At 39.6% G+C, this 21,291-nt stretch overlaps 1 protein-coding gene across 3 annotated transcripts in view; it reads left to right on the forward strand.

The window, feature by feature from the left end:
- COL5A2 (collagen type V alpha 2 chain) overlaps window positions 1-21,291 on the forward strand; it is a 172,133-nt gene that overhangs the window by 70,760 nt on the left and 80,082 nt on the right. Inside the window, exon 1 of one of the 3 annotated variants that reach the window (XM_008630238.2) lies at window positions 106-689. The exons of 1 other annotated variant lie outside the window; for it this stretch is intronic. In XM_008630238.2, the coding sequence (XP_008628460.1) occupies window positions 590-689 (100 nt within the window). In that variant the 5' untranslated portion in view covers window positions 106-589. Of the gene's footprint in view, window positions 1-105; window positions 690-21,291 lie in introns of those variants that run through there. One more of the 3 variants, XM_017728954.1, reaches the window with a different exon arrangement.

A 21,291-nucleotide genomic window follows, 5' to 3' on the forward strand; every position in this document is an offset into this window, starting at 1 on the left:
GCACTTATCAGGGGAGAGGAGGAAATCCTCTGGCGCGCTGGAAGGGATCACGTTCCTAATAAGGGAATCGGCTCCAAATGGGACTATACCCTCCATGTCCAGGAAGCGTGCGCTGGGTGTGTGAAAAGCAGAGCTTTCTCTTCCCTACAGTGTCTTAAAACTCTGCTTTTGCTTGCTTATTAAATGGTCCTGACAAAGCACATGCACTGCACAGCAGCAGGAAAATATCCTGCAAGTGTGCTCGTAAAGAGAAAAGTTCAAGGAAGAGTGAAGCCAGCTCTGATTCGGTTATTTACCATCAATCAGACTGTTGCTTGGCAGGGAGTGGATGATTAGGAGCCTGAACAAGCTGAAAAGGGGCAGGAAGAAAGTGGAGGCAGCATTCTTCCTATTTAAAGCTGCATCCCCTGAAAGGAGCGTTTGCAGACTGCGCTGGAATTGGTGCTGAAAAGAGGGCTCGCAGACTTTGTCCTGGAACTGATGCGGAAAGGCAGAAAGACTCCTCAGCTGGCTTCATGGTGCTAAAATAACCTTACGATTCTGCACTTTTTGCTGCCCGGGGAGGATACATGTCTAATATTTAGGCGTGATGGCAGTCTTGGTACAAACGAGAACTTTTTTCATCCTCGCTGCTTTATTAGGCCGATTTGTAACCATCAAAGCGCAAGAAGTGGAGGAGTATGAAGGTGGTGAGTTTCTCTCTACCTCTAAAACAATTATCATAATCCCCCCCTCTTTGCATGCAGTGTGTTTATTGTGTGATTTGGCTAGTAAGCGGAATGGAAAACCTCTGGGGTGCGAGAGTAACTAGACTTTTGCTTTTACCTACTGAGAAGGGGGCAGAGAGGGGTTTGCGCTTAGGGTTTTTGAGCGGAAGACCGAGGTTGGCGGCGCTCGCTGCGGGCACAGAGCGGGAGGGGCGGTCAGAGGCCAAGTGCTGCCGCGGGGCGCTCGGGTTGAGCCCCCCGTCCCGGCGGGGCTGCGGCCGCTGGGAAGTTCCCAACAAAAGAAGGGGCTTGGGACGGGGCTGGAGGACAGCTGGGCAAGCGAGCTGGGAGAGTAAACACCGAAGCCCCGAAGCCTCGCAGGGCGGAGTCGTTTGCGCTGAGCTACATCTGCTTTCTCACATTCTTTGTTTTAGAGAAATGCAGAAACGTGGATTCTCCCTTTTTTTTTCTCCCCTCCCCCTTTTCTTTTTATTTTCCTTTCTTTCTTTCTCCGACTCCTTTCCCCCTAGGCTCTTGCGGAGGGGCTGCTTGATGCCGAGGATAGCACAGAGCCTCCCCTCCGCCCTGGGGTTCGCAGAACGGGGCAGCTGCGGTTCGCGGCAAGCTCTGTGAGGGCAGGAGCGCTGGCGAGCTGCGAGCCTCACCCGCCTAACCTGCACTGTCTGCGGCTGCTTGCTAGCCCCTTTGTGGTTAATGTAATTTCAATGCCTCTGAGAAAGACACTGATCGTCGGGAGAAGGCGTACTGACCCTACTCTTTCATCAGTCGGGATGGATGTGGTCTGTGTTGATTTCCTGAAATGTGAGCAGGCTGGTTGTGGGACAGTCTGGAGCTATTGTACTCCTGAACATACTTCCTAGGCTTCTTATATGTAACACTGACTTCTTTTCCAAATTATGTCCTATAAAGGGACTTTGTAGGGCCTTCCAGCACACTGTAGGATTTACCCTACAATGCAGTTTGCACTTACTTTATCGTGTATTTTCAAGAGTGTAATTTTTCTTGTAACTGAATTTCTCTGGTAATACGCTGGATTGCATAAGTGAGGAGGAGTCAAAGCCTAATGAATAAACCAGTGCAATATTTCTGAGACTTTTGTTCTACAAAGCAAAATGAGACTGTCCTGCCCATGCACAGCTGTGTAAGAGGGGGCACTTTATATAAACTTTTGAGTGTAATTCATATACTTGCCATAAAGGGAGGCATATTTTATGCATTTTTCAGTTACATGTCATACCAAACAAAACATTTGTGAGAAGATTAACCTAATTTTTGGTATCCACTTCATAAAAATTACAGCTTTTTGTCTGTTTAAAAAAATTTCACTATTTATATGAGTTTTCTGTGGGGTTATTACATGCCATTTACTGTTTTGTTGGTATTATGGGATAAACCAATAATGTAGTAACACGTTATGGGACATATTTCCCGTGTCCTGATGGCTGAGGCAACTGAGAGGTACGTGGTAAGTCAGAGAGCAAAATATGTTGTAATAAATTAGTGACATCTGTTTACACTTACTTCACTTACTCATCTTTCTGTTTGAGAATGTAATAGCTTTTGTCTACTATTCATACCCTTCTCCAATGTTTGTTATTTAAAAAAAAAAGAAACCAAACCTATTTTAGTGTGATGTGAGGGTTGGTGCAGTGAAGATAGAAGTAGGGTGCATTCTATACGTTGGTCTGGTTTAATTGCATAAGAAATGGATTTCAGCTTTTATTTAGTTCCTGATTGAAGCCTACAAATGCTGAAGAGTGGACAGGTTTTACCCTTAGTTTGTCTTGGGTTTAGTACTTATGCAGAGGTCTAACATCAGTCAACATTGTATTTTACTGCAGGTGACTTTGTCTATACAGCTGCTTTGTTTCTCCTTCACATGGTCAAATGTACCACTTGAATATAGGTACTACCAGGTGAATAAATATTGGAGGTATCTGGGAAAGCAAGAAAGGCACTTCAGGAAGTGTAGATTAGAAAAAAAACTATCAGACTTTCAGAATGGTAAAATACTGGTTTACATCCTGTCATTTTTCATGACAATCCTAGAAAAAATAATAATTGAATGCTGCTTGTCAACTTCAGCCACAGTGGAAAAAAGAAGTAGCTCTTGTGGTAGTATGTTACAAAATTTATCGTAAGGGGGATCGATATTGATAGATAATAAACCAGGTAAAATGGTTAAAAAACCTTAATGAAGGAACTGTAATACTTCTTCAAACCAAACATACTGCTTAACAGTAATTTTTTACTTTTTTGGCGCTTACCATTGCTGTGCTTTTAAGTAATGCTGGTTTCTTTATTAATTTTTTTTCCTCTTGAAACCATTGCAGATTGATATGCTCTGTACAAGAGCACTTGGCTGGTAGTGCTACATGGTGCACATGCTTAAAATGCATGTAAAAATGTGAAAACCAGACACTTTCAAACGTAGTACAGCAAAATTGGTCATTTTGAGACTGACTGTTTAAATGTGCCTATTTAAAAGTTATTAATTAATAAGGTCAGCGTGGCACAATCTAGAAGGACTGAAAGATCCTGGTTTTAATTTCTGTGTAGAGACCTGGTCTAGTTCAGAAATGCAATAGGATCATAAAGTGCCCAGGAGGTGGCTGAAATTATGTGCTCTTTAAATACTGAATACTGAAAGCTCTGAACCTTTGGGGTAGGGATTTCCACACAACTCTACAGTCCTTCCTCTTTCCATAGGGCTTGGGATAGAGGAAACTACTAGCAGAAGCTGGGTGTCCTTCTGGGATCCTTCCCCATCCCCTTGGGAGTGTAAAAAGTTTTTTAAAAAATAAATTAGAAACACACCTTTAGTGGAAAATCAGTACACTTGAATCAGATCTGAAATTGTGGGAATCGCCTTGTTCAAGAGGAATTGCCTGTGCAAATTGCACGTGGGCATGGCAGTGGTGGTTTATTGCCGCCATCTCCCATACTTCTTTTCAATCCTATACATGCCTTTGGTTCTCATCAGTTTTTGCAACATACCCTTGTCTGAATTCTGTGGTGAACTATATTTTCCTGTCCACCTCCTGTGGTGTCTACTCTCCTTCAGCTGAGATCATTGTGAGACCTGGTATTGATTTGAAAGTATCTAATTTGCCATGTTTGACAGTGTGAGCAAGGGAAAAAAAAAAAGCATGGTCATTTTTCTGTTTGGATTAATGATCCTCTTTGCCTTCTTTGAATTCTCAAGGTCTTTAATTTTGTCTGGGAACCGTGCAAGGGAAACTTTGGAGACAGAAACAGCTCAGCTGGTGGAATGGGAGCTATTAAATCTGTCCATTATCTTCTCACTGACACTATCTTTAGGGAGATAAGATGTTACATGGCACAGTCCCCATAGTGGGGCAAGTGTTGGGAATAAGTTGACAAGGAAAAGTCCTCTGTAGCTGTGAGAAAGTAAGAGAATTATTGAGTATTTGTGCCAAATGCTTCTTTAGCTTTTATGGCTCTTTCATCTATGTAGAGTCCTCACAGCTCCTAAGGAGAATGATATTGTATGATTCTATATGAAAGCGGAAAAATACCTGTTTTTATGATTGTCGCAATTTTAGTGAGGATCTGATGGATAATATTTAGAACTTCAGAATTATTGTTTAGGTTGGAAAAGACCCTTAAGATCATTGAATCCAACTGTTTGCACAGCACTACTTCAGCAGATTGATACTCCAGCTCAGCTTGGTGTTGGCTGTGAACTTGCTGTGATCCCCTCGTGCAGATCACTGGCAAAAACATTAAACAGGACTGGGCCCAGAACTGAGCCCTGGAGAGTACCGGTAGTGACCAGCTGCCAACTGGATTTAACTCCATTCACCACCAGTCTTGGGGCTTGGCCATCCAGATGGTTTTTTACCCAGTGAACAGTGTACCCATCCAGGCCACGAGCAGTGAATTTCTCCAGGAGAATGCCATGGGTAACAGTGACCAAATCTTTACTAAGTTCCAGGTAGATGACACCCCAGCCTTTTCCTCATCCAGTAAGTGGGTTACCTTGTCATCAAAGGAGATCAGGTTGGTCAAGCGAGACGTGCTTTTCATAAACCCATGCTGGCTAGGCCTGATCCCCTGGTTATCCTGTATTGATTTTATTTTTTCCCAAAAAGTTCCAGATCCCCAGATTGTTCTATTATATCTGTACCTCTGCTTTCTTAGTGAGAAAGCATGCATTTGTGTGTGCGTGCATGTAGGTATATATATTTGGGGGTTCAATCATAGCAAATAATTAAAAAATAGACATTATTATAGCTCTAAACAAGCAGAAAATGGCAATCTAGTATCCATTAAACAAAGTCATAATTCTGTGGGGACTAACTCATTGACTTTGAATATTTGGGGTTGACTTTCCTCACTGTAAAGGATATTCTACAAAGAAATTTCTACAAGAAGAGTTCTTCTGTTCAGCCTGAGCAAAACTTTGCTCAAAATTATGGAATACATGAAATTGAGGGTCATGTTAAACCATCCATATTATCTTGTACTTTTTTTGGAAAATACTTTGTGATTGATGAATAATTGCTTGCTGTGTTTGTTAGTGCATGCATTTTTCCCCTTTTATGTTTACAAATATGGATTATTGCCATAGAAACCAAATGGTCATTTCATGACTCATGCTTTGACATGCTCAGTCTTCATTTCTTGGTGAGGTCTTTTCATCCTTGCAATTTGTTTCAGTGTGATGACATTTTATCAGCTTGATTTGTTCATGTAAAACATGCAGGACTGGTCCTGTTTAACAACAGTTAGTTTAACTAACATAAGTTAGTTAAAAATAAGTATTTTTTAACTTGCTAGCTCTTTAGAAGTTTTCAGAAAAAAAGAAATATCTACCAAATCTCTTGACTGATGATAAATGCACCTGGGAGCACCTCCTGGTGTTGCAGTTGTATTTCCTATCTGGGTGAACTGTGAGTTGTGATTTTTCTGTGGTTAGAATTAAACTGGTCAACTAGCCATATAACTTGGCTTTTGGTGTTTTTTGAGAAAAGAAACACAAATTCTTGTGTGTATGTGCAGGGAAGCAGAAACTGCAAAGGCAGATCTTTGTGCAACAATATAATCCTTTAGAAAAACTGAGCAGATGTTCGTGGCCTGTATACAACTATTTTTCTGTATACAGAGAAAGGCTACAAACTCGGTGCCAAGAAATAACAAAGTAACAATAAAAAATAGTCGAAATTCCAGCTGGAGGCATGTGATCTATCCTTATATGTACACTGTTTCACTTATGTTTGTCATTGTGACCCTGCAGATTTTTGTGTGTGAAGTCCTGATGATATAATTTTCTCAGAAATTCTTCTTAGAAAGAATCAGCCAAAGTGCTAATCCAGTGGATTCTCAGTTGGGTCAGGGAAGAGAGACTGGGCTTGCACTTCAGTTTATTGTATAGACACCCCCCCTGCACCCCTCCCCATTCTTAATATAACGAACAAGGCAAACCCAAGTATCCTTTAGTGTAAAATGAATAAATTAATCAGATTAACTTGGAATTTCAGTTTTTGACAAAGGCTTCTTGGAGTTTGAACTTTGAGAGCACGAGGAAGGATTGTTGCACTGCCTGAAATCTCAAGCTGCAACAGACCCACCTTGTTCGACTGTCTTTGAATGCCCTGGTGAGACTGTCATGTGCAGAGGGTAATTTGAACTGGAGCATAATTTAAACTGGAATGTAGGATGCATTAATTCCAAGTTTAATGAAGAAAATATATTTCTTTCCATAGTATAAAATAAGAAACCAGGTACTTTCAAGCTGGAGAAAAATGTCTCAAGTCAGGTAACACTTTGAGGAATAGAGGTACCCAGGGGGTGGCATCATGTATTGCTTACATCTTTTATGTAATCAGTACATTGTGTGTGTACAAATAATACTGTTTCTTTAGATACTTTTTTTTTTGTCATGGGTTGTTCTGTGATTCTGTGCTTTTCCTAACTTAGAGAAATTTGAAGAGTTAGTGCTGTTCCTGAACTACCAGAAAGGATAAACCAATGGTACTGACTATAGGAAGTGACACAATTCTTTTCGTACAAATTCTTTTTTCATAATTTGATTTATAATTATGAAAACAGTAATGTGCTGGAAGCTTTGGATGCTGGTAAGCCCTTGATGCCGTGGTAATTAAAATATCCAAACCGTTGCTTACAATTATCTCTTCTTGGTAAGCAACGTACATTTTTCATAGCCTGCTGTGCTGTCTTTTATTCTTGCAGTGAGAAACAATTCCATTATTCCACTATCCCACCCGCATTTGCTATGGAAAGGTCATGTGTTATATAAGCACGAAGACTGATTGTCAGAGGGCCAGCGGTGGGATACTCTGTGTTCAGGGAGCTTCTATTCATGCAGACCCTCGGGATTCTGCTTGTATCAGCTGCTGAAGACAAGTCTTGTCTTTGGAGAACTGTCCTAAGGTTGTTCCTTAGCCGTGCTGCTGCCAGCTGAAACTTCATTGGAGCTTTGGAGAATTTGCATTTTTCTGCAGCTTTGTGTGAGCAGTATAGTTGGGAGAGTGATATAATGAAGTTGTTTTTATACTGAAAAGCCTTCATGGTATTTTGTCTTCATTACTTTTCATTTATAGCTTTTGGGCTATGTAGCAGTAGCATGGGAGGACTAAAGAATTAATTTGAATCTTTGTGCCCTTGTTCTTTGGATAATGTGGCTGAATAGAAACACAAACAGCGACTCTGATACTGCTGGCAGGAATTCAGAGCTTTGGACATGAACTCATTTAGAGTAAGAACAGAAGAGTAAACTGTCTCCCTGAGGCCTGCTCCCTGCTGTGCAGTAGATGTCTGGCAGAGGAGGTCCATACAGTATCTTCTCCAAATATTCTTTGGTCATTAAATGCTTGCCAGCATCCTTCAGCAAGCTGGCCACCTGAAGTGCAGGATTATGGGCATAATGACAGTGTAGTGCAGGAAGAGATTGAGGGAGGTAAAAGGAGTCATCACAGAATCACAGAACTATTCAGGTTGGAAGGGGCCTTAAAGCCCATCCTGTTCCACTCCCTGCCTGGGCAGGGACACCTTCCACTACACCAGGTTGCTTTGAGCCCCATCCAACCTGGCCTTGAACAGTTCCATGGATGGGGCAGCCACAGCTTCTCTGGGAAACCTGTTGCAGTGCTTCATCCAACTCAGAGGAGAGAATTTCTAAACCTGCCTTCTGCCAGTTCCTGAGTTTGTCCTGGTCCAGTTGCTCCAAGATTATTGCTTCACATTAAAATGATAGTGAAAATACAGCTAAAAGCCAGAAGGAAACTGTTCCTCGTTTGAAGAGAACTGCCTCTGGCCACTGTATTATCATAGGTAACCTCTGAGGTTATGCTGAGTGAGCATTTTGTTTAAAGCAATTCTGTCTCTCAGGAAATCATAGACAAGCTTAATTGATATTAAATCACTGTCTAGTCTGAAATCTCATGTCTTCTGTCAGGTTAAACATCCCAGTAGATCAAAAAAAAATATTTAAGGAAAAAATTAAACAGAACCATCAAACAGAAGCCGTTTTACACTCAGCTTTTCACAAATACTTTCTTTACAGGGTTCTATCAAATCTTTTGATGTAATAAAAATGTGCTGAATTGCCATAGTGATTGCTATTCTTTGACAGTTATTTATGACTTATTTTCTGTCTACCTTAATGTAGGAGTTTTTTTTCCTCAGCTGGAGTGTCTCAAATTTTCCAAATATTGAGGATGATTTAGTCATCTTTAATCCATCCATGCTATTTCAGAAAAGTCAAGTTACCCTGAATTTAGTTGATACAAATTATGAATTATAATTATAGTTAACAAGTGATATAATCAATAAACTAATAAACTTTTTTTTTTTTTAATCAAGTATGATCTATTTTTGGCTTTCTTGCTTACATCAGTGATGAACTTCTTGGTAGGAAAGATACCATTGAATAACTGGGTTATCTCACTCTTCAAAGGCTTCTGGAGGCTTCCTGCAATTCTTCTGAATAATCCTCAGTGTGTCTAAAGCTCTGAGAATAGAAGATGAAGGGAAGCAAGAGGCAGGAACTTCCAAAGAGGTGTTGGGAGTGTGGTGGGGTGTGTACCTCTCAAGGAGCCCTCAGCTCCATACAACCGAGGGGTCATTGTCCTGTTGTGACTTAAGGCTGTGGAAAAGGAATGGAAATAGCCTGCATTTTCCACTCCTTCAGAGGCACAGGCAAAAAATGCTATCTCTTTTCCTCTATATTAATTTTCCATTGGAGTTACTTCTTTTGTCCTTAAAATTCCCAAACCAGCACACATAATGCATGCATTGAAAACCTTTTGGTTTCTAATATTAAAAAGATTTCATGCACTAGAAAAAGAACACAATTCTAAGAGTAAATATCTGTACTTTAGAACTCCCTCAAATCAGGAGTGTTCTGGTCTGTAAAGCTACCCAGGATATATGCTTACATCTTTAAAAGAAAGTAACATGTGTCTGTAACTTACTGCACGTTAAGGATTAAAGTAGGTTAATATATAGTGTGTTAGATACATGTAGTGCATTTTACATATATATGTGAGTGTGGCGTCTTCCCCCTGTATGGGAACTACAGTGCAAGGCAGATGCATCTCACTGGTAAAAGTAATGGAGGATGATTTCCAGATGTTCAAATGCTTGCTTTGGCAAGAGGCAAGAAGTACTGGAACATGCATTGGCGGCAACAAAGGAAGGGAACAACCTGATGTCAGAGGCATTGAGCCTGGTGACAAGGAAAGCAGAGCATGGAAAAGGGAGCCATGTGGGGGAGGAAGAGCCAACATGACAGTATGGCTGCTGTCACCATACTAAATCTTGAAATTATAGCGGTGACTGGCAGAGTGCTGGGAGTCTACTTCAAAAATTAGGACTGAGGTTAGACAAATTGTCCTTTACTCATTTTTTTATACTTCTTTCTTTCTTTTTCTTTTTCTTTTTTTTTTTTTTCTTTTTTTTTTTTTTTTTTACCCTGGGGGAAATGTTTGCTGTAATGATAGAAAATTCCATCTCAACCTGGACACTGAGATTGAGTAACTTTAGCATGCTTTGATTTTATATTTTCCCTGTAAAGTGCAGGGCCTTCCTACGAGTTTGTGCAGTGCAGAGCACAAAGCATCCTTGATATCAATTGAAGCCTTAGGGTACTACTGTAATATACATACTGAGTCATTGTGCTAATAATACATTTCTGGAATGGCATGGATTTTCACGTTGAATAGCTGGCTGACTTCAGAAGTAGAATCTGGATCCTCAGCAAGGAAATCTCTAGCTAGAGAATCACCTGCTTGCTGAAAGGATTCGGTAGGCACTTCTGTGGGGCTGGCCGTCCTTTTTAGGGTACTCTCCAACACTCTGCAGCTTTACCACATTTTAGCAAAATGCACTTCTTGGTTTGGTTTGTTGTTTTTTGGAGAGCAAGGTGAGATGATGGGGAGAGAAGAGCTAAATCTTGATCTCTTTAGGCTGTGCATGTTTGCCCCTATAAAGAGTGCCAGGGCCAACCAGTGGGAAAGGCGCTGCTTTAATTTTTGTTAGCAATACCATTGTAATGGTTTTTAAAATGAGGTTATGGAGCACTTGGTTCTTGGGGTTGGCTTTTTTTTTTCTTCCAGCTGTTCTCTGTTTCTTTGAGTCTTTCCTGGTTTCCTAGGAAAACTTTGCAGTATGGAATTTATCTTTTTTACAGGCAGTTTATTTTGTTTGTGTTTGAATGTAATGAACATGGAAATTAAATATTTGGTTATTTGAATCTCCCATGCAGGAAAGTACTTTAGAACCTAACTTGAGGCACTTGAATAGTCTTATTTCTTGTAATGAGGTGACTTACACCTAGTTTATTTGCTCCTTAATGAATGAAAACTTTAATTACTTCAGTTTTTCTTTTAAAAGAGGGCAACAAACTTCAGGATCTGTTAATCTGAAGTATGATTTGATTAGGTGAAATGCAGCAGGGAGTTATCTTAAATAGAGTAGTTATCTTAAATATCTTTTATCAGTTACATTGATATTTTTGCACAAATTCATGTGACTTTGACTTCCTGTCATCGGTAAACACAGCCCAGTTTCTGGTTTCACAGGAAACCAAGGGAGTCTTGGTGGCTTTGCTTTGAGTTTGCTTTATGCTCAAATCTGACGTAGTAAAGGACCTTGCATCATCATCTCAGATATACATGTACAGAAGAACATGGAAGTTAAGGCTTTTGGGGTTCTCAAGATGACATGTGTCCTTAATATGATAGATGAACTCCTGGTAAATTTTACATGAAGCTAGAAGAGATTCAGTAAAAGCTTAAGTTTGGGACAGAATTCAGTATGCCTAGTCTGTTTAGTAATTTGGCATTTGGTGTGAGTAATGTCCTGATCTGTACCTTTGTCTGGAAGAATGCTTCAGGACCCCTAGGCTGGAGTGATGATAGCACAAGGGAATGTGACTGCCTGGAAGGGGGATGCTCGTATGGTCCTGTTTTCTAACAGTATACAGCTGTGGCTTACTCTGAGTCCTATAAATGTCAGTGAGTGTTGACTCAATGTCATGAGAAGAAACTTTCTGGTGCGACAGTACCCTGCCTTTCTCTTACTGGGACTGGAATCACAACTGAGCAATCCTGACATGCATGCAATTTCAAAATGCCACAGAAGAGAGCATGACCCTGCTGCTGCTTTTCATGACTGCATCCAACAACCCTGCATTCAAAGCCCAAGTTACATCATTGGTACCACCTGCCAAGTAGAGTTCTCTTGAGAAAAGGAGTAAGGCATTCTGCCTGTGCTGCCTTTTTTTTTTTTTTTCAAGTCTACTTATCCTATTGGTTAAGTGTTTAAACTTCTGAAAAGGAGTCTGCAAATACAGCTGAAATACAGCACTGCTTTTTAGCTAAAGCTGGTCTGTGGGCTGAACAATGAGTTGGAGGGGAAAGCGTGCACTCTTAAATAGTATTGTTACCCAGACTTAGAAGGCACCAATACTCAAATTAGCTGGGATGGTCTTAGGATCCAGGTGTGTAGCTCCTGGGAGTGTACAGCTTCATTGAATAATTCCCTACATGACTTGCTCTTGGACACAGCTGTGAGACACTGTGCAACACTTACTGTAGGGAATTACAGTAGAGGTATAGGGTGTGCTGAGCCCATGTTTAAAGACCTTTACCCAGTTTGTCTCTTTGCTTCCACCCTCACACAAGAAGAAAAGGTATGGCTTTAAAGGATGCCTGTTATCTCCCAGTATAATCATATAAATCTGAATCTGGTTATGAGTAATGGAGTGGTTCACCTTCTGACTTTCAGTTGTTTACTTTGAGAGCATAGATCTGGGGCTGGTTTAGCAAAAGGATATGCTTCTACTAAAATTAGTTTCTAGTTTGTCAGAACTGCCAACTTATACTTCTGGTCACCAAAACCAAAAAATCAGAATTACTTTTTTACCCCAAAGTGGATTTTATTTCTTCATGAGATGGCTAAATAAGTGTTCATCTTTTTCTTGTGTGCATGTACTTTCTCTCTCTCTCTCTCTCTCTGTCTCTGTCTCTCTTTCTTTTTATTGTTTTTTCCCTTTAAATCTCCTCCCTTCCGGAAGTTGAAAGACTGAAATTCCTCCTTGAAGTTTGCAAGACTTAGAAAATTCTAAGTAATTTGTTTATACAATGGAATGCAGCGCACAATGAGATGTAAATACCAGCACTCTGATCCTCTGGCTTTTGCTTTTGTCTTGAATTATAACTATTTATTGAAATGGCAGAGTGAGCTTTAGGACATTTTGTCAGAATCAGGCAAGAAAAATAGCTAATTATTATGACCCCTTTTGATATCTAACAAACTGTGAAGCTTGAGGCTAGATCTTGCTTAGGCCTGGTTCTTTTAGTGCTTGCCTGAGTAGACAGGAGGCAAGATTTTTTCACAGGGATGGATGGGGGTGGTGTAAGTGTTTTTAGATTTTTGAGGGGGATGGGCATTATTTTTTTTTTCCTTCCCCCTGGAGTTATCTAGAATAAGGATGATGAAGACTTGACAAGGGATTTTAGAGCTAATGCAGAAGAAGCTTCTCTTGCCCTTTGTGTGTCCTGTTAAAGCAATGCTTCTTGTACTGCTTGCCTTGCTCTGAGAAGACAACCACAAATGGTATAGGACAAGCCTGGTTAAGGCAAGTTTAATAAAAGAAATTGCAGCGGGTTCTGGCTGACAACAGCCTCTGTCAAGCTGAAAAACTTACCTTAAGTTTGATTAGGAATAGAATTACAATGTTTGAGGAACACAGATATGAAAAAGCAAAGGCATCTGCTGTGTAACTTGTAGGTTATTACAGAGGCAGTTACAGCAATTACACTTTTTGTGCAATGCAGCACAATATCTTCAGGCATCTAAAATGTTTCTTTCAAGTCTTAATGAACTAAAGATAGCCCCTGTCCCTGAGAGTGATGTAGGTGTGTGCCATTCTCTGCTACACGTTTTTGTAGCCTAGTAGGAGATTTGAGGCTGGGAGAAATTGCAGATCTAACTATTATCCCTAATGACAGATATACTACTGAAGAACACAAAGTATTTCCTCAAAATGCCTTTTTTTTTGTTCTAGCTTACACTACTTTTCTTGGTGGTGGTTGTTTTTTGGTTTTTTTTTTTAGTTCCCATCCTGTGGGAAACTTGTAGGAGCCTGCAACCAGACAGCTCTGGTTTTGGAAAGGAGATTGTCTTCATGCAAAGTGCCTGAAGGGTAATGTTTTCCTTTCAGTCCACCTGAATGCATAATGAGTTTTCCAGTACCTGTGTTAGCACACTCACAGCCCTATGAGGAAGAGTCTGACATGATTGCAAAATCCAGGTTTTCGTAGCTGGTGAAATTTCTGGTATGTCATATGTGACTAAAGCTCATGTCTTGTGTTGCACCAGAGCTTTAGACCATGCTTACTCAGAGAAACCTTCTGCAGAAAGAAATGTGAGTCGTAGGAAAGAAATGTAGGTAGTAGGACCCTAATGTGAACTGTTTGGTTAGGGCATGAATATTCCTTTTCTAATAAAAAAGGAAAAATTTGGTGATGCCCTAAACAGGCTGGTCTGTATGTTATGCAGTCTGCATAAGAGTGTAAGAGCCGAACAGAGAGCAGAAAAAATGTACACATATTGCAGCTCTTTTTGATCCAAACTGACTTTTCATTTCTGATTAAGGAATATTCTCTGAGTCATTGGGCATTTGAATTCTCTATTTTCATAACATGTGAATAGTTCAGCAATTACCTGAAATTAATCAGTTGTTGTGTAGGAAAGTTTCCCACTCAGTTTGAGGTGTTACCTGCATTCATAAGAAGTTAATATTAGGGAAGATGGTACCAGGACATCAGGTGCTTGAGGCCTGATTGAAAGGGAGTGAGTTTGTAAAGCCAGTTCTGGAGCCTGTGTGAAGCATAGCTTGGCTCCTGTGCAGTGCACCTCTGAGGCAGTATTATGAGCTTTCCTGGTCTCTCAGGCTTGATACTAAAAATAGCAGGAATATTCAATTGTGTAGCTCAGTTGCAGGAGAATGTTTTGCAAAAGACTGTTACACACATTTTGCTGCCTGGTTTGAAAGAAGATGCTTCTGTAACCAGGTAGATGATTGGACATCAGTGCTGTTCTGCGCTTTCAGTGTTTATTACCAGGTGTGCATCTGGGATTTAATTTATTGCCCTTGAGAGATTCCCAAGGGTAATTATGTTCTGAGTAAAGCAGTCACAGGTTCTGTACCTTACCAGTTGGCTCTTCTGTCTTTGTGCCTGTATCACTGGGCTCCTCAGATCGTATTCTTTTCAGAGAGAGCTTGCCAGTGAGACCTTTTTCCATGTTGACATCGAACGGTTCTTAATTACCTAAATCCAGCCAGCCACAGAAAATATACTTAATGGAGGGACCTTATAGAGCTTAAAGTGCAGTTGAAATTACATAGCAGTTATGGGAAATGCATGGTTAGTTATGCCCTAAGCTGTGCCTTCCCTCAATTCTGCACCACGAAAGAAAAACATCATCTGTATCATTCACTCCAAATTTGCTTTTGTTGTAGATGAATTACTTTGAGGGTAAAAAGGGAGAACTGTTTTCTTTAATATGTATCAATTCCCATTAGTAAAACAGTTAGAAAACTAGTGCTTAATGATCCTAATTATAGTTCTGAGTTGATTCCTGCATTGGAAAAACAGAATAAACATGTACACTTTTATTGTTTGCCTTTATAGATCAGCGTGAAAGTAAGAAAAGTGATTAATTTCAAGGCAATGTTTTGAACAGTGAAATTTTATTATCACAGTTAAGATGGTTGTGAAGTGGAAATTTGATTCTGATATGCTTGGCACTGAACTACCAACTTTAGATATTTTACATGTAGTGAAAATACTTTTCATGAAGTAGGCACTGAAATAGTTTGAGGGAGAGCTGCCTATGCAGATTTTGTGTATAACTGGGATGATAAACACTTTATTTGAATGTGATATTTACAGGTTTATTTGTACAATAAAAATTTTAGCTGAGAAAATGAGTGAAACTTTTTTTTCTCTTACCATGCAGCTCCCAGGAGCTTCACATGTTTTATTTGTTTTTCTTCTGGTTGCTGCAGCATGTAGTGTAAATTCAGAGCTTGGTAACCAGTGGTCTTTGGAAAATTGCTTGGAAATGTCTCCCTTTCACCAGACGAGGTTGGGCCTGATGTCAGTGCTGAGACCTAGGAGCAGTTACTGACTGATCCCGGGGTGACATACAGGCTGCCACTGTGTGTGATGAGCTTGCTCCCTTCTTTTAGGCTGGTACCTTTAAATGCCAAGCCAGTATTTGCAATTCCTGAATTTGACACAGAACCAGTGAAATAAGGGCAAGCCACCATTTATTTACTTCAGCTTTCATGAAGGAGGCCTATCCCAGGCTCTAGGCAACCTGCCATCAATTATCCACACAATTCATAACAAAAAAGGCAAAAAAGCAGTAAACCATACCCACGTTTGCCAACTGCCTTAGCTTAGGGGAAATGAAATCATCCAGCCCCTTGCATTCCCTTAGGCCCTGTAACTGCCCCTATCAAACATTTGTTCCAGAGACAAGCTATGTCTCTGTTGGAGTTAAAAATGTACATGGTAATATATTCCAACAGATCATGAAATTTCCTAGCTTAGAAAGCTGGCTGTGCCAAGCTCCTCTTCTATAGACTATAATTTCCTTTCTGAAGAGAGAAGGAGCATCTGGACCTACTCAGTCCCCAGCACAGAGCTTGTCCACGTCAGCAAACTGGAGCTCCAGTGCAGCTGCCCAGGGTCAGCTCTGGACTGCCTGGAATCTCCTTATTAAACAAGCCCAGAGTTTTGGATCTGGACCAAACCCCTAGAACTGAACATGCTGGGACATTTGAAAAGTCCTGTTTCTATACCAGAACACGCTTGCAAAAGGTCATTGATGCGTGCTGCAGACATTTCCCTGAGTGCTCCAAGTCTCAGATTTCAAGCGCAAAATCTTATCCGAGCATAACTGTGATTAAAAACCCAATTAATGGAGGGGTCTGCTTTCATTTGTCTCTCCAGCGGACAAGGGAATAGACTGTGTTTAACTTTCATGATCAGAATCAAACTGTCAGTTTAAGATTATATTGGTTTCTTTAGAAGAATTTGTTTAGATCTTATATTCTCAGCCATTGTTGCTTGACAGAAATTTTCCAGTAATTAAACTTCTGTCAAAGGCCATCCTTGAACTGTGCTAATATAAAGGTATAATTTGGCATGAATGGTAGATTATTAATTTTGGGGAGAGGTTGGTGTGATATCTAATTTCATTCCTGGTTCTGGCTCCATGGTTCTTTCTAGATGACTGTTCTTCTGACTTTGCTAAGAGAGAATACAGTAACATTATTCTTGGCACTAAACCCAAGAATTATTGGCTACTGACATGCTTGGGTAGAGGGAGACATACAAATGGGATCCTCAGTACACATTAGTCAGGGAGATTGGAACAAGATGCTTCCACTGGACAGCAGTTGTCTCCTGACCCAATTGCCTCAAAAAACCCCAACCCCAAACCCCACACTAAAACCCCAACCCCCTTATCCCCCAAAGAAAACCAGCACCAGTCTGGGTTTTCTGATTTTCAAGGTGCTGTGTTGGCTGCCAAGTCCCACCTAGGATGTTTCTGAAAGGCTTGGTTGAGCAGCACTGAAACTGGTCACATCTGCAGTGGATTCTCTGGGGTTGGTTTACAACACCAAATAATTTTGCAGTATGTTTTTCCTTTGATTGCAATTTTATACTTAGGTAACTAATGCATGAAAAAATGTACTGTCAAGTCAGATCATTTGACTTACTCTCCTGACATTTCTTTTTGGAAGAGGCAGATCTTGGAATAGGTTTTCATCTGGTGTAAATTACAGTGCTACTGTTACTTCAGTGGAACAATTTATGCAAGCTAAAGGTCTGCAAGATTATCCAGAGGCCAGGTGTGCCACACATTCTGTGTTTTACCCCACTCTCTGTAAAATCGTAATGTATTAATGACTGATGGATTCCTATTTTGGTATTTGTTGGGGTGTGTATAGCTAATGCTAATCAGTGTTAGCAATCATGCAATGAAAGTATTATCCTTAGTAAGCTTCCCTTGTGTGTAAAGGACATGCATGAATTTGGAAATATTTCCTAGCCTCCAAGCTGTAATTTGGGGTTAGGAGAAACTCCCACCAATGCGCACACACTTCTTAAATTGGAGAAACAACGCCTGAAAATGTAACAAGTTATTTGCTACCTTTTGGGTTCTCATCCAACACAATCCTGAAAAGCCTGAATTAAAGCTCAGATTAGGGCCTCATTCAGTTGTTGTGATGATGTACTGAGATTCACAGTTCTTTGTCCTAATTGCAGAACATGAAAGATAATTTTTCTGCCCTCCTGGGTGAGAAGCTGGGCCCTGTTATGGCCTCGTATTGAGTGGACAGTGGATGCCATTTCAGGTATCTTGTGATGTTGCCCATGAAAACAGCTGAATTTATAGCCCTATGAAGTTTGCATCAGAGATGAGGACTATGGGGAATGAAACAGACATGTTTCAGTGTCTTAATTCCCATTCAGAAGTAGATAACTTAGTATTTTCACTGATACTACTGTAAACATTTTGAGAGAGGAGCAGATCTTTCTGCCTGCTCCCTCAGGACTTGGGTAAATCCTCGTTAGGACTGCAAGTGTTGCCTTAGATTCTGTGATATTAGTAAAACTACTGATACTACCACCTAAATGTAACCTAGGAAGCTTGTTTGTCTCCTCCTGACTGAAATGTTTTATTATTTAAATTAAACATTGTGGTATCATCAAGCTTGTGATCCACGGAAATGAGTAAAATTAGGCAAATTATGTCCATGTTGTTCTTTCCTGTATTTTAAGTCAGGAAGAAAAGCAACTGGTAAGAGTAGTATCCAGGTAAGTGAACATTTGAAGTTCTGTAATCTCCTGGAAGTATAGAAATCCCCTGATTGCTACAGAGCTCTTCTTAATAGACCGGGGCAAATGCTGAAGTGTGTATAAACAAATATGTGTATGCATATGTGGGGCAAAAGTAAGGAAAACATTTATTATGTTGATGAATGAATATTAGTGTATCACTTAAAAAGAAAAGCAAGACATTGTGAATGTTGGCATAGTGAGATATTATTTCTTTTTTTCCCCCCAATTTTTATGGAAATGTTTAGGAATAACTTATGCTTTAAAATTTCTTTCTCTTCTGGTCAAATTGTATTTCCAAGAAAGAGGTAGAAAATAGTATAAAACAAATTTAACTTGTTTTAAACAAATAAGATTTTTATTTCAGCAAAATTGAATTACTAGAAAAAAATGTACTTAGATGTCAGGCTTTTTACCATAGGAGAATTTCTTAACTGATGTCCATGTGTAAGTAGTCCTCAAATCAATGAGATAAGGGCCTCCCATCTCTTCCACAGCATCTGTAACTGCTGTCCCTAAAACTAGGGAGATCACTGCCCTTGCTACAGCACTACCATGGATGTTTCCAGTACTGCTGACTTGACTGAAAAATTATGTAAACAAGAAAAATGGACATGGAGCCAAAGAATTCACAAGCCGTGAAACTCAATTGGGGAAGAGTTGAGTTCCATGTTGAGAGGAGACATTTGTTGTTTCACTGGTTCCTGGCTTTGCAGCATCACACGGCAGCACTGGATTGTTGGGGAGAACTGGAAGGAAGAAAAGGGGGAAAAGGGAGGTATACCTTTCTTTCAATCTTGTGCTAAATCAGCAGTTTTCAATTAAAACGTAGGGATTTGCTGGTTTTTTAAGATCTTCAATTTCCGTGCTATTTAGTGTTCTCTAGAATTGTCCCAAAACTTAGTAACCAATATGGTTGAATGTAAGTTATTGTTTAATATTGTGTATTGGTTAATAATATGCCTTATGTTCCAGAACAAAAATAATCAAGAAAACATACACAAAAAGAAATGAATTAATGACATGACCTGTTTTGTATTTAATGAATAATTATAATGGGATATGTTTCTTTGTTTCTCTAAATAATTCTGCCCTCTTTTTTCCTGCCATTTGATAAGCATAGTTTGGGAAAATGGAAATATGAAATGTGACACTGATATCAGCTTTCTAAAATTTCATTCTGACAAACATTTTCTGTACTTGATTGGATCCTGACAGAAGTGCAATCAAAATATTTTGTAGCCAGTGCAGAGAGGCAGGAAACACTATTAATCTTTGTGGGCCATGGTCTTTATTTTTGTAGCTAGGGATTAAAGTACTCCCCTATATTTGGCAAGAGAAGACCCTTATTTGATAATACTTAGTAACTTGGCATCACATCAGTTTCCATAATTGCTTTTGCATGTATTACACTGCAGCTGTTTCTTTTCCAGTGATCCAGGTACTGCACTCTGAGTTACCTGAGATGAAACCCTTGTACTGTGTTAATAAGTATCTCTCCTGTAGGTGTAATGGTGGTGAGACCCTTTAAAAAAAAAGACTTTCTGTTTATAAATTAATTGGAAACGTTTCTGACTGTAAGTATGTTTGTCACTCCAGTGTATGGAAAAAACGCTGCAGGTTCTGGCTTGTATTTCTGGAGAGTCAACATAAATGCTTAATTAAAACAACAGCAACAAAAGTTGTGTTTTCCTATTGGAAGGGACCTTAGGTTGTGATGAAGGTAGTGTAAGTAACTGTGTGTAACAGATGATCCTCTTTTCATGTGACAAAAGTTTAATGTGGAGAAATCATATTTATCTTAATTACGGAGGGGACTAATGAGAAAAATTACAGAATAGAAAAAATATGCAGAAGTTAATGTGTAGTGTTTAAGTGTAAAATCTGTTCAAAAAGTGCCCCTAGAAAGTTTAAAAACCTGCCTGTGGAGTCTGTGCGTATGAAAATGGGGGTTTCCACCTAGAGTCAACTTAAGCACCTTTGGGGCAGTCAGAAGCCATTTCTTCAACTGCAACAACCACGCCAGAGGATGAAATGTCCTTGCAGAAGAATTGCTTTGAGGAAAGGTACCAAAAACGTGGGAACTGGACATCTTTATTTGTGTTTGATAATTGCTCATGCGACAGAATCGGACTGAAGTAGTACCATTGCTTAGCTGTTGTCTTTGGTTGGGGTCAAGCTGTAGTTCAGCATGACAAAATAGGACATGCAGTGTATTACAGAGACTTCTGGCTGTGAAGAGCAGGGAGTCATTGCTTTCTAGTAAAACTGCAAAAAACCCCCAGATGCTTGTGGATCATCTCAGAAAAAAACAGATTTTTCTTTTTTTTCCAGTGGATGAAAGGTAAGTGGTTGAATGTGTCCTTTCAATACCAGTTTTGTTAATGTTGCATCTGATGTAGCTGTATTTCTAAGTAAGAGATACCTCACTTAAAAAAAAATCTCTAAAATACTTAAAAGAAAACCTTAGCAGAATATACTCAGCAAATTTAACTTCTTGTCCTTCAAAATAAAGTGAAATTAGGTCCGGTCCTCTTGAATACTTTTAAGATGTGACCAGAGAGGCAGATAAAATACAGTATCACTCCTGTAAAATTCTGGGAACAAATTTCTTTCCAGGAAACAGAATTACATGACTTCTCACAATGTATGATCAGGCAAGCAATGGTGAAATAATTATAGAATCATAGAATATCTTGTGTTAGATAGGACCTGAGAGGATTGTGGAGTCCAACTCCCATCATCACATGTTAACACCAAAATCATCATTATTATTATTATTATTATTGTGGAGAAGCAAGTAAACTGAACAAAGCAATAGTTTTCAGTCTGATATTGAAAATGCTGTCAAATTTTATAAAAGCTATTAATTGACACAAATCAGGTGGTAAGTAGAATCTAGCTTAAAAAAAAGAGTGGAATTTATCTTTCCAACTTAGTGCAGACTAAGGTCAAATTTCTGCGAAGTGACCTCTAGCTGGCCTGCTAAGAAAAAAAAAGGAGGAAGGAATGTACTTGATGAGTAGCCATCCTTACAGTGTCTCAGGGTGAATGGGCCTACTATTTTGGAGAGGTTAAGATTTCAGTGTTCTAATTTGGGAGACATGTAGGCCTGAATTTTTGAAAGAAGCAATTTATTTGCCCTTTTTACT

This window comes from Corvus brachyrhynchos, unplaced genomic scaffold (genome assembly GCF_000691975.1).
Source record: "Corvus brachyrhynchos isolate BGI_N302 unplaced genomic scaffold, ASM69197v1 scaffold370, whole genome shotgun sequence".
Lineage (NCBI taxonomy): Eukaryota > Metazoa > Chordata > Aves > Passeriformes > Corvidae > Corvus > Corvus brachyrhynchos.